Source organism: Artemia franciscana, chromosome 2 (genome assembly GCF_032884065.1).
Source record: "Artemia franciscana chromosome 2, ASM3288406v1, whole genome shotgun sequence".
Taxonomy (NCBI): Eukaryota; Metazoa; Arthropoda; class Branchiopoda; order Anostraca; family Artemiidae; genus Artemia; species Artemia franciscana.
This window is the reverse complement of record NC_088864.1, coordinates 4480246-4494938: the sequence shown is the minus strand read 5'-3', so window position 1 is coordinate 4494938 and position 14693 is coordinate 4480246. Positions and strand designations below refer to the sequence as shown.

General features: G+C 37.7%; 1 protein-coding gene across 2 annotated transcripts in view; it reads left to right on the top strand.

Annotated features, from left to right (window-relative positions):
* Positions 1–14693, top strand: part of LOC136036237 (protein vestigial-like) — a 77373-nt gene that overhangs the window by 35113 nt on the left and 27567 nt on the right. For both annotated transcript variants that reach the window (XM_065718347.1, XM_065718338.1), the window contains exon 3: positions 11980–12188. In XM_065718347.1, the coding sequence (XP_065574419.1) occupies positions 11980–12188 (209 nt within the window). The remainder of the gene's footprint in view (positions 1–11979; positions 12189–14693) is intronic.

Genomic DNA, 14693 nt, shown 5'->3' with positions numbered 1-14693 from the left:
TTCTAAAATGAGGCAAATTTTCTCAGGCTTTTGATAGGTAAGACTAATCTTGATGCAAGTTGTATATTTAAAATCAGCATTAAATTCCGATTATTTTGATGTAACTATTGGTATTAAAGTTCCATTTTTAGAGTTTTGGTTACTATTGAGCCGGGTCACTCCTTACTACAGTTCGTTACCACGAACTGTTTGATTATTAATTTCATCTAAGACTAGTATAGAATCTTCACTACAGTGTTTTCATGAGCTTTATCAAATCAAACAGTTCGTGGTAACGAACTCTAAGTAAGGAGCGATCCTGCTCAATTGTAACTGAACCTCTAAAAAACGGAAAAACCCCCCTTGAAGTCATACAATTTTAATGAAAATCACAACATCAGATTCAGCCTATCAAAAATTCTGCTGTTGAGGTTTCAAGCTGCTATCTAAAAAAATATAGATTTTTGTAATTTTTGCCAGAAGAAAAATCTCGGATGTGTGTTTTTTTTTTTTTTTTTTCCCCGGGGGTGATCGTATCGACACAGTGGGCTTAGAACGTCGGAAGAGGGCTCATTCTAATGGAAATGAAAAGTTCTAGTGCTCATTTTATGTGACCAAAAATTGGAGGCAACTAAGCCCCATCCCACACCACTTTTTCCCTAAAATCGTATGATTAAAATTTTGAGACGGCTTTTTTGTTCAGCACAGTTGAAAGGCCGAATAACTATGTCTTTGGATATAACAAGACCCGCTACAGCCCCTGGGGAAAGGTCTTTAGAATATAAAATTGGCCCATTGTTTACGCATAGTATTTGTTGTTGGGGTGTATGCGTACACTTTTTGGGTGGGGAGGGGAGGACAAATTTTCTGAAGGGGGGATTTTGCACAGGGAGAATTCTCCATGGAAAGGGAAAACTTTGGGAAGACTAGGGGGTAGACTTTTCAGGAGAAATTTTACATAGGGGGAATTTACTAGAATTAATATATATTTATATATATATATATATATATATATATATATATATATATATATATATATATTTATATATATAATATGTATAATATTTATTTATATGTCTTATATGTCTTACTTTCTCTTTACCGAGTCAATACTACGCGTGAAGATATTAAGGATATTTGTCTAGGGTAAATTTTTGCCAGGATTAAATTGTCCAGAGGATATTCCCCTGTGAAAGGGGATTTTTTCGGTGAGGTGGATCCAGATATCCTGGCGTTATTTGAAAAGCCATCTAAAATAAAAATAAAATTTCGACTGAAAGTAAGGAGCACCATAAAAACTTAAAACGAACAGAAATTATTACGTATATGAGGGAGTTTCCCCCTCATTAACACCTCACTCTTTATACTTAAGTTTAAATTTCGTCCCAAAAGTTTAAAAACGAATCCTAAAATACAAGGGTCCTTTAATTAGAACAATAAATAACTTTTTTTTAAAAAGCGCCAAAGAACTTCATCGTTAAGAGAGAGATGTTGAGGAAGGGGCTATCCCCCTCGTATACTTAATATTTCTATTCGTTTTTAGTTTTAATGCAGCTCCTTACTTTCAGTTGAAGAAACTTGTTTTTCGTTTAACTTATATATTAAAAGACTATATAACGTAAGACTAAAGAGGTCAAAAAATTCAGGTATTTCTCAATTAGTAATCTAAGCGTAAAAATTGTTGTCTTCACAATTTCTCCCTTCCCTAAAACAACACTGTTTATCATTTGAAACTTTGTCTTCAGGTTTTCGACTAATATCATAGTCAGCACATAGCGCTGCCTAAGTAAGGAACGATTTGGCAAAATGTATCATTTTTTTTTATGACCAGGGCACTTCGTGTAGAGAGTACTGTCGTAGAAAATTTAAATGGGGATCACTCGATTCGAAATTAAAAGTTCTATTGCCCTTTTTTCAGAGTCGAAAGCGACTGGAGGGCTATCAGCCCTCCACCCACACCTATCATTTTCTCAAAAACATTCCATCAAAATTTTGATGCAGATATTTTGTTCATCATAGTTGAAACAGCTAGTAAATTTATCTTTGGGGATGATAGTCCTATCTACACCCATCGGGGGAAGTAAAAGAACTTTTAATAAAATTAAAAGTTCTAGTTGCTTTTTTACGTAACTAAAAAATAGGAGGGCAACTAGGCTTCCTCAGCCACTCCTTTTTTTCTCAAAATCATTCAATCAAAACTATGAGAAAGCCATTTAGCCAAAAAAAAAAAATATATATGCAAACTTCTTTTTAATTGTTCCTCTGCGGAGAGCCAAAATCAAAACATACACTGATTCAAAAACGTTCAGAAATTAAATAAAAAAACAAGTTTATTGAATTGATAGTAAGGAGCGACATTAAAACTTAAAACGAACAGAAATTACTTCGTATATGAAAGGGGCCGCTTCCTCATCAACGCCCTGCTCTTTACGCTAAAGTTTTTTACTGTTTTAAAAAGCAGAGTTGAGAGAAAGAGTCAAACTTTAGCGTAAAGAGCGGGGGGTTGATGAGGAAGCAGCCCCTCTCATATACGAAGTAATTTCTGTTCGTTTTCAGTTTAAATGTCGCTCCTTACTATCAATTCAATAAACTTGTTTTTTTATTTAATTTCTGAACGTTTTTGAATCAATGTATGTTTTGATTTTGGCTCTCCGCAGAGGAACAATTAAAAAGAAGTTTGCATATATATTTTTTTTTTTTGGCTAAATGGCTTTCTCATAGTTTTGATTGAATGATTTTGAGAAAAAAAGGAGTGGCTGAGGAAGCCTAGTTGCCCTCCTATTTTTTAGTTACGTAAAAAAGCAACTAGAACTTTTAATTTTATAAAAATGTTTTTATTAGTAAAAGATATACGTAACATACAAATTAGCTTACGGAACGAAATTTTGTATTCTCATGTTTTTATTACATATGTGAGGGGGTTCACCCCCTCGTCAGTACCTCGCTCTTTACACTAAAGCTTAAATTTTGTCCCAATTTATTAAGAATGACCCCTGAATAACAAAAGCCGTAGAATAAATAGTTGAAATTACTAAAAAATACTTTACCGTAAAGAGCGAAGTATTAGGAGGAGGTGAGCCCCTCATATGCGTAATAATTTCTGTTCGTTTTAAATTTTAATGCTGCTCCTTACTTCCAGTTGAAAAAACTTTTTCATATTTATTTTTTCATTGTTTTCTTTTAATAATGCTAGAAAATCCTGCACTCCCTTTATGGAAATTTTCTTCCCCCATGATAAATTCCTCGATTGAAAGTTCCCCTAACATATCCCCGTCTTCTCAACCCCTCCCCCCAACCAAAAAATTCTCCTGAAAACGTCTGTACACTTCTCAATAATCACTACTATGTGAAAGCACTGGTCAAAGGTTGTAACTTGTAGCCCCTCACACGGGGACTGTGGGGGAGTAAGTCATTCCCAAAGACATAGTTATAAGGTTTTTCGACTATGCTGAATAAAATGGCTATCTCAGAATTTTGATCCGTTGACTTTGGGAAAATAATCAGCGTGGGAAGTGGCCTAGGTGCCCTCCAATTTTTTGGTCACTTAAAAAGAGCACTAGAACTTTTCATTTCCGTTAGAAAGTGCCCTCTTGCATCATTCTAGGACCACTGGGTCGATACGATCACCCCTGGAAAAAAAAACAAGAAAAAAACAACAAACAAATAAACATGCATCTGTGATCTGCCTACTGGCAAAAAATACAAATTCCACGTTCTTGTAGATAGGAGCTTGAAACTTCTACTATAGGGTTCTATGACACACTGAATCTGATGGTCTTTAAGATTATACGACTTTTAGGGGGTGTTTCCCCCTATTTTCTAAAATAAGGCATATTTTCTCAGGCTCGTAACTTTTCATGGGTAAGACTAAACTTGATGAAAATTATACAATTAAAATCAAAATTAAAATGCGATTCTTTTGGTGTAGCTATTGGTATCAAAATTCAATTTTGTTTAGAGTTTTGGTTACTATTAAGCCGGGTCGCTCCTTACTACAGTTCGTTACCACGAACTGTTTGATAGATACCTAAATTGAAATCAGAATCAATAGGAAATAGTGAATCCTACGTCGAGAGGTGCTCAAGCTTGTTTTTAAGATTTTATGATTTAAGATTTTATTTCTCGGCGGTCTTATGGTTATGTAACTTGTCAACGTTATGAGAGTTTAGGTATCATTGAGGGCTAGTACTCAACTTCATTTATCTTCTGAATTATGCTTGGAAATTTTCTTTTTATTTCCCTGAAACTAATCGATTGATTAGTTTCAGGGAAATGATTTATTGATACAAAAATTTTCGATTGATACAAAAACATACAATTTTTGCTATATCTAAGTTCAAAACATCAGGGTCAAAACAATATCATAATTAATAAAACAATTATAGGCAGCGTAATAGCGCTGCTTTTGTAAAGAACAATGAGGACACAATGTATTATTTATTTATTTATATTTTTTCACCAAGCCACTTCGTATGGATAAAGTTATAGTAAAAACTTCGAAATGTGCTTATTCAATTGGAAATTGAAAGTTCTACTGCCTTTTTTAAGATTCCAATATGTTCAACTAATCAGCAATTTCTTTAGACCACTTTACTATATCAAATTGATACTTCCGGGAAATCATGAGGTAACGCTCAACTTACCAATAGGCAAAATGTACCTACTCTTGTTGCTATTAATACTGCTGCTGTTACTGTTACTGCTACTATCAATCTAACGTTACTAGCGCTATAACTGCTCTTACTACTAGAAAACTGAAACTTTCAGGGAATGATTAAGGGCTGCTGAAATAAATAAACGCACACTCAATACAAGCACTACTACTACCACTACTACTACGATACTAGTACTGTTAAGGCTAAGGGTATGAAGGTGAAAATTCGAAAGAATATCGAGGGGACATTTGCACTAAATCAAAATATACTATGTGCATGCAGATTGTCAATCCAGCGTATCTTTCAGGAATAGATTAGGGCATTAAGTTGGAACTTTCCTGGAATCTTTAAAGGAAAGGATCAATTGATTAAAGGCAATATGTGTACGCTACTACTAATACTACTATTCCTGCAGCTACTATTACTACTCCTAGGACTACCTCTATTGCAAATACTACTAAGGTTAAGAGTATTGATGACAATTTCATTAAGTCTTGATGGGGAAGCTGAACTAAATTAAAATACTTTATGAACATACAGGCTATTAAACGGACAGATTAGCAATATCATAGAAACGGCTAATTGTATTTATTTGAAACTTCCAGGACTTGATGAGGAGGATTTTCAACTGATCAAAAGGCAATATATTAAAAAGCGCTATATAAAAATAGCACTAGTATTAGTGTTATTACAGTTTATACCGCTACTAGTACTCCTACTACAATTACTGTGACTACTATCATAATTATGACAAAGGGTATAAAGGTCAAACTTTCAGGGAATATTGAATGGGGAGGGTGAACTGAATGAAACCACACCGTCTTCAAGCAGGTTGTCAAAAGGATGTATCAGCATCATCTTAGGAACAGCTTGGTGTGTAAAGTTGAAACTTACATGACTTGATGTGGGGGTACCGAACTATGCAAAGGCCAATATTTACATCCTACTACTGCTTCTTTGACAACTACTACTGTTAGAACTAATACTGCTACTAATACTGCCTCTATAGCAAAGGGTTTTGTGGAAGGGATTTAGGTATTAACTTGGAACTTTCAGGGAATGACTGATAGTATGATCGATTGCCCAATGGCATGTTGAGGGGGATGTTGATCTAACCAAAAGGCACTATGTTCAAGTTGCCAATATTGCTATTGTTACGACTGCCAATTCTACTCAGGCTATTCTATTCTGAAAACAAAATGCATCTTAAATGTTTTCACTTTTTGACTTTAATAAATAAAAATTATTCAGACTTTAAGCATGTGATATAAATCACATGGTCAACAAACCCATGTGTTATTTACGAATTTCTAATTGTGGATTATTGCCTCAAATAGTGAGTCAAAGACATTTTTCCATACCTAGTGTGTTATTTTCCTTATTAATAGACCCTAAAGTGTTATACTATACTTACTTACCTTGGATTTTTATTGTGTTTGATTTGTTTCTAGTTGGTGATATATAAGTGTAATTCCCTAGAGATTTCAACGTGTCCTGATTTCGACTTTTCTTTGTCGCTGTTGCCGCTCCGAAGTTGCCAATATAATTTCTTTTGGGCGAATTTGAAAAATCAGCCAAAAAGTCGGCAGCCGAAAACGTTTGGAAAGTTTGGTTATCATATTCAAAGTCCAGTGAAATTTCGTCAAAAAGCCACCAACAGACCAGAGAATTGAAGATTGTGTGATTTAAATGTGTTTGTCTAATTAGGCTAAACTTACAAGACCTCTGTCAAGAGATTTAGATAGTAAATGACTTCAGCATAGGCTTCAGTCTAGTCAAGGTTACTTTGCCGAATTTCATCGGCTGTCGAGTGAGGATTGGTTGTCTGAAGAATTATCTGGATCTAAAATCAAATTCTTTTGAAGAATTTTCCATGCAAAGCGAGCCGCGAAATAATATTCCCGATAGGTAAACGTACACAGGTTGTAAGCAGAAGAGGGGCGGGTGCCTGCCGCAAGAGCCGTACGTACCTGCTGGTATTTAGTTACCCTTAAATTGCGGGGAATAGGTGAGCAGGTCCCGACGCTTCCCTTATACTTGTGTACGCTATTCGAAAATTGCGTTGAATGCTGTGACGTAAGCAATGGGGACTCTCGTACGCAATGCTGTACTGAACTTTCTCACGCGATCCATGCAAGCGGGGAACAAAATTGAAAGCATTGTTAAGCGAGCTGTGGAGTTCTTTGATCATGCTGAAATTCTTAGTGCGAAGGAGAAACTTATAACGCTTGCCAATGAGATTGGTTATGATTACGTCTATCGGAAAACGGCAAACGATTCTGATAACGTGATGGAAATGGCGAAAATCCTAGCCCTTTGCGCTAAAGAGAAAAAGCCCTTGCCTACTTTCGTAATTTTTGATCCGCAGGAAGTGCCCACCTGCCCTGATGAAGTCAGTGCCTGCGTGAGAATAAAAGTAAACGAGATGTGTCGAAAGTTTGATGCCGGATTAGGGGCTATCGCGGATAAGATCAAACTTGCATCTGAACAGTGTGCTCAGCAGCTCGCCGGGGTATCGCAGCAATGTACTACCATAAGCGACGCTATTTCCCAGGGCTCACCCACTCCCCGTTCAGCAGCGAATCCGCCATCAAAGCCACTTTACTCGGTGGTTGTGAAAGCAAACGATATGCCGCCTGAGTTAACGTCCCCACAATCCCGGAAAGACTTCTTTGCAAAGGTTTGCCCTAGCGACGTAAGCTCCGATTCTCTTACTCTGAAACGTAGCAACGATGAATGGAAGATTCTTGTCCAGTCTCGAGATGCCGCTACCCAACTTGCAGAAGCAATGAAAAGGAAGAACATAACCACTAAAGTCAAAGTTCCCCAGTTTGTCGGTATCATGAAAAGAGTACCCTCATCAGTTAGCGAGAGTGAACTCTGTCAAATTGCTGGTTGCGACAAAGTGGCGCAATGCGGATCTACGAGAGCGTTCAAGTTATTCTATGCAAGTCGACAAACACTTGAAAACGCTATCGCGAACCCGCTGAAGATTTGTTTAGAACTGTTCAGGATTGAAGAGTTCCGCTTTCTACCGAGGAGGTGTTTCAAGTGCCATGCTGTTGGTCATTTAGCAGCTGACTGTTCGCAACCAGAAAGGTGTTCGCGCTGCGGTGGCGATGGTCACAGCTCTAGTAAGGACAACCCATGTAGTAATCCGCAAAAATGCCTAAACTGCGGCTCTAGTAGACACTCTTGCTACCATGCTGCTTGTCCCTTTAACAAAGCCCAGCCTAACACTAGCACGTAAATGGAAAATCGAATATTCTGCTGGAATATGAACGGTAAAGTGTTGGACAGAATCCCCCTTCTAACTGACCTTTCTAAAGAATATAACTGTATTTGCATACAGGAACACTTTCTGACCGATGATAGTGTAAACCTTCTAAAGTTTTCCTCGGATATGCATTACCTCGTTCAACCTGCGCGAAGATCTGGGACTCGGGGTCGTCCCTCTGGTGGCCTAGCCATAATCACGCGCTCTAACTCGGGGCCCCCCGTGTGTGTCGAGCAGAATGAATGGTTCCAAGCTGCCAAAATGCATGGCGTGTTTTTCGTAAATGTTTATTTACCAACCAATTACAATGACATCGCTTCAGAAAAGAAGTTTGCAAAAGCATGCCAGAAGCTCGGAAAGTGCCTCCTCAGTTTAGTCCAGAAATCATGCCCTGTTATAATTCTTGGTGACTTTAACTGCAATCTCGACGATCATTCCTGCCCTCGGGCTGTACTATTGCTGAACGCCTTACCAAGCGGATTTAAAGTTGCTAAGAAGGATAAGTGCTATTCCTATATCAGTACCGCAAAAACCGTCTCAAATCTTGATCATGTAGTAACTTACAAACTGGACCTAGAGTCAGTCTCGGTTGGATCTGACGGTGCCTATTCGGATCATTTACCTCTCTCTTTTGCAATACCAGCCGTCAGTCCCCAGTGTGCTCCAAAAACCAAGCCTGAGCCAGCACGTGATTGGAAAAAAGTAGTCCGTGAGCAGTTCCAGCTCAATTGTGAACAAATTTTGAAGAAAATTAAAGTGCCTTTCCACCTCCTACAGTGGGATTGTGACCTAACGGAAAGCGAGATACGCCTGCAACTGAACATGTATTTCTACGAAATTTGCCACTCCTTGAGAGTAGCTGAAAGGGTTGCTGTCCCATTACGTAGCGTCCGACGTGGGTCGCGAGTGAAAGGATGGGCCTCTAACAGTGAGCTTGTGAAGGCAAGAGCAGCTGCCAAGTTCTGGCTGGGGGTTTGGCACGAGTGCGACCGGCCAAGAAGCGGGGTAGTCAATGAATTGCGGGTTTATACAAAACGGCGGTTCGCGAAAGAGCTACGAAAACATCGTAGTAGCCTCAAACGGGAAACAGTTTCAAAAATCATTGAAAACCCTAATTTGGTCTGGAAGCTCCGTGCCAGGCCTGTAGAAAGTACGGGACAAAATGCTAGTGATATAGATGAGGAAATATGGGTAGATTATTTTGCTGCTGAATTCTCCCCACCAGATGAAGTGAAAAATAAAAAGTTTAGCGAAGAGCTCGATCAGCTTATGACGAAAGAGCATAATTACCTCGTGATTTCTAGTGCGAAAATAACCCACCTTTGTCAAAAATTAAAGAAGAAATTATCCGCCGGTGCCGACCAAATCTGTGCTCTACACCTACTGAATGGTGGTCCAGTTCTATCGGAGCATTTAGCAATAGCTTACCAAATTATACTAACACATGGTATTGTACCGGACATTTTCTGTTTAGGTGTGATCACTCCAGTTTTGAAAAAGGGTAAACCTGCTCATGAACCATCGTCATACAGACCCATTACTGTATCATCTGTGTTTTGCAAGCTATTTGAAAAGCTCATAATTTCGGACATTAAAGCTAGTTGTAAAGTGCCTCCCCACCAGTTTGGATTCCAAGCTGGCTTAGGATGTGCCCATGCCTTGCATGTAGCTGCAAATGTTCTACTGGATGCCCACATTTCGGAAGAAAGCCTAGCTATAGGTGAATATGATGTACGGCGGGCTTTTGATTCGGGTATCCATTCTCAGAATATGGTTGAGCTGAGAAAGTCCGGAGTTGACCGTGCTATTGTCAAACCCTTGAACGACATGTATAGTAGGCTCAAGGTCCGTATTAAACTGTCAGGTAAATTAAGTCGTAGGTTTGCTGTGGTGAAGAAAGGTATAAAACAGGGAGCCGTATCATCACCTGATCTGTTCAACAACAGCATATCGACGGCCCAGTCAAAAGTGGCCCCTTGCTGTATTTTCAAAGGCATTGACGTGTCCCTAGTTGGGTTTGCAGATGACCTTCTAAACTTTTCAAGAATTTTGTCTTCTTTGGAATCTAACTTTAAAATTTTGGAGATGGAGTATGATGAAATTGGGTTGAGTTTTAATGTGACAAAATGTGAAGTACTGTTATTTAACTGGAATGCCTCTCAACCCGAAATCCAACTAGGGTCACAGGTGGTCATGCCCTCTAAGTCAATTGTATACCTGGGTCTGCCGATCGGTGAAACTCTTCAGCATACACGAGCACTGCTTGTAAAGCACATCGAGAAGAAGATCAGGTCAGCTTATGGAGCTTCGGTTTCCTCCAAGCGTAATCTAAATAGGTCGCTGCGTGCACAAATATTTGTTGCTGTTGCCTTACCCCATGTTCTTTACGTTTCGCCGTTCTGGAAGTTACTTACAAATTCGAATAAAGTAACTATAAGAAGAATATTCTTCAGGTACCTCAAGTTCCTACTTGAGATGCCATTAAGAACAAGTAATTCTTACCTAACGAGGCGGTATTCAGTACCTGACCCATTTACTGCGGTGGAAGCGTGTCTTGAAAAGTACCGTGATAGAGTAGAAGCGAGTAACCACCAGTGGACCGCCATTCTTACATAGTTGTATTATAGTTCCTTCGTGATTATTTTCATTTCAAGAAGTTTCGTTGTGTTTTGTATGTGCGTTTTCTTCTCTTTTGTTTTTTATCCGTCTTTTGTTCAATTGTGACGGGTTTTTCCAATATATTTATTTATTTATTATTTATTATTTATAAATATTAGTGTGTGTACATTAAACTGACAAACCAAGGTCATTTTTTTTTTCAGTATAGTACAGATTATATTCCGATCTTCAGAAGACATGAGGGTTCTCAGCCTTATTCATGATAATTTTTGCTTGTTTTGAATCTTACTCGGCTATTTATTGTCATTTATGTCCGTTATGGGTTCGATTTACATATTGATGGTGATTTGTGGTAGTTTTATGCTTGGAAGGTTATTTGAACTTCTTTCTGGTAAGTTTATGTTTAATTGAGCTGTTTACTTTTTTTTGAAAAATTTGTGTTATGAAAGAGTATTTAAAATCAGTACATAAATACTTTTCTTTTAATGTATCAGTTTTTATCAAATTATGTTTTCAAATATTATCGCTTTTTAGATTTTCAGTTACTGTTGGGCCGAGTCAATTCTCCCTTGCAGTTCGTTATCATGAACTATTTAATAAGAAAAGCTTTTAATGGATCATTTTCCCCTAAGATCCGCGGGCAGACTGTAAATATTGAGTATGATTATTTATGACGAATAGAATAAATATATTATGTTTCATGTAAGTAAAAATATGAAACAATAATTAGGTTTCAGTATATCATTGATGACGTAAAAAAATGTTTCAAACTTTATGCACTGAGTAGCTTTAGCTAAAACAAAAATTTGACCTAGCAAAAGTGTTATAACGTCATTGTGCTAGATTTTATTTTCATTAGAACTCCAATTAGTAAAAACAGCGGTAAATTTACTAAAGGTGTAATTGTAGTGATGTTTATTTCGAGCCTCGTTAATATGGAGAGAAGACTGAGACCTGCTTTCCTTTTAATTTTTCCCTCAATGGTAAAGAAAAGAGTCAATATAGGCAGTGCCCCTACTCGACTGTATCATACCCTACTTTTTGATACAAATACCAGATATAATGGCCAATCACAAGGAGGGAGGGGTGGACTAGGGCAATAACCCTTTTGCATTAGTACTATTACACAGATACTTTTTCAAATTTATATTTCACATACTATCTTCTACCTGTAGTCATTATGACTTTATTAAAAAAAGCATGTGGCTAAAGACAGGTACGCTATATGATAGGGAGTTAAAATTTTCAAGGACATAATACCAGAGCTAGCAGGCAGTAAGATCCTTGTGTCTAAGATCCTAAGACCCTTACACACAATTCACTGAATTTTTTCGTTCTTCCTAAAAACATGAAACAATACAGCTATACGATTTCTGCTATATACTGCTTTCATAATAGCTTTCATAAACTGCGTTCACAAATGCTTTCACACAGACAAATATATTGCAGCACCTTCTCCAATGACTCAGCGGAACTTTCCTCCCTCGTTTTGGAATGGGAATTATCAGCTATCAACGGGAAGCAGAAGTACGAGTAGCTACGGACTGTCCGCACACCCTTCCCATGACTTTTATAATTCGATGGCTGAAGCTTACCATAGTTCCCTCCATCCTCAACTGGGACAAGATCCTTGGTCCCACTACCAACTATCCTCTCAGGTAAGCAGAAACTAATTTTATAGGAGTAGTAAAATTTCTTTTCACTAAATTTTTCTTGGCAAATAAAGCTAGTTAAAGTTTTCAGTGCGCTAAGTTGTTTAATACTTTGATTCACAAGCTGGCCATAAGAGCGTTGTGTTGAACTTAGAGAGTATTACTAAAACGTTTATATTTGAAAAGTTCTGCCCTCCCCTTAAAGTAGAAAGGTGATTAACTTTCTCATGCATATCATTGGTACGTAAAACCGAAATTTCTCAATAGGAAGTACTTAATCTTCTAGTTATATATCAATTTCCAGTTATAATATGACAGAGAGCCAGATGCTGCTAATGTGTGATGTGTCTTTCTGATTTTGATATATGCTGTGCATTCAAATATTCGAAAAAAAGCTGTTACTGCAACAGGTTAAAACTGTTAAAGTTCTGATACTGATTACAATCAGGTCGCTATTATAAGGTCATAACTAAAAAATCGCAAATTTCACAGGAGAGTGGAAAAAAGTATTTTCACAATGTTTTTGAAGATTGGCACAGAATAAATATCTATCAGATTTCTGCATGGTACCTGAACGTTCAAACTATTTCAATGTTTAGTATAATTTTTTATGTCAGAAAGTAATTGAATTACGGGTATCTAAAAATCTTCAGTCCTAGCTATGGTCATTCTATCCTACCTTCTACGAAGTAAATACTATTTGGTAATTATAAGTAAAAGTAAGTAAGTATGACGGCACTAGATCCTTAAGGTCCAAATCGGCGGTGCCGATCTCCGTTTTGTGGCCCTTCAGCCAGAAAGTACAATGCGAGGCTGGGGGTCAACCGTCCTGTGCTTCCGCACAGCCTTTCTGCTTGCCTTCCCCGGGTTTCTCCAGGTATCCATTTAAACCTGATCTTAAAGAGTCACGCCACTGATCCCCGTCCCAAACCAAATAACTGGCTATGCCAGGGATCGATCCCGTGCCCCTTGGTTAGAGAATTAACAAACCTGCGCACCAACCACTTGGCCAGGTAATTGCTAGTGGATAGAAGGCTCTGAGGAGTGCACTAGCTGTAATAAGCTCATCTGCGACCTTTTGGTGTAACAGTGACGTTTTATGAAACCAAAAAAGGAAAGGATATAATAAATGAAAAATAAATAAAAATAGGTGAGAAAACGAGGATTTTTTTCAGCCAGTAGCAAAATATGAAGACGAAAAACAAACAAATGTTTCGACAAGGACCTCCGCTAAGTCGTTCTCAGTGCTCATAAAAAAAAAAAAAAAAAAAATCTAACCTTTCGAAGCGAAGTTGACAAAAGGAGAAAAAATTGATGTTGATAATGGCAAGTATCCAGAGCCGTTCCTAGAGCTGGTGGTGCCCGGGGAAAAATTAATTACAGCGCCCCTCCCTCCCGGCTCGAATTTAAGGAAAAAACCCCGAATCAAACTGAAAAATTTAATCAAAGTGGGCAATGCCACGGTGACCCACCCCTACTGTGGCACCATGGACAGTTGACCCGGTTGCCCAGCCCTGCCCACTCTAGGAACTGCTCCACAAGTAGTATACTTTGTATTGAAGCATTTAGAAGAAGCAATAACCAAAACATAACTTGCTCCGGACTAAAAGTCCAACCTTAAAACTGAAGCTAATCTCTAGCCCTGCTCCTAAAATTGTGCGATGTTTTGGTGTCAACATCAGTAGCCAGTTCTATGGTGGATATCGATATCAACACAAAGCGATACCAATTTTGTAGATTTTTAGATTTCTTTGCTGTAATGAAAATTCATGAAGACGACAGTTCAAGTAATATAAACCAAGCACATGTGCAAGCATTTTATTAGGAGGGGGGTTAGTGATAAAACAAAAGCGGTAGCCTTTTATGTTTTGGTAATAATAAATAAAGAAATGTTGTGTATACTGCATCGGTTAAGAAGTATTCCAAGGGAAAGATAGTAAAAGTCAATTCTTCTCGCAAGACTAGCGTTGAATTTATAGAATTCTATTCGAATTTATTTTAATGAACAAGGAATATTATTTCCAGTTTACTAAAGACAAAATTGTATAAAATCAACATCTCTTTTTGCAACTCTACAGAAGCGTCAAAACGATTTTTAGATAGATAAATTAATGAGAACAGGAATGTTTAGATTCCTGAGCTGAACATTAAGGACAACTGAAGATGTCTCTCTGGAAGAAAAGAAACTCGGTTTTTCTGGGCCAAAGTTTTTGGAAACTAGCAAGTGGACATTTTCCCTCAAAGCAACTTTTTTTATTGTCACAACGGTCATAACTAATTGCTAGACAATAAAAACAAAAACAAATGAAAGTTTTAACTGGGATGATTTCAGGAATGAGCACGTATGAATATATGACATTTCTATTCTCTGAGTAAAGCAAAAAGAAACTAGACATATCCTATCTAAAACGACAATTGAAACATGTCCTGGCTGACTCTTATGATGGATAATTGCATTGCAAAAAATTGAATAAGTTTGCCAAAACTTCATGACACAAGCTTCAAAGAAGG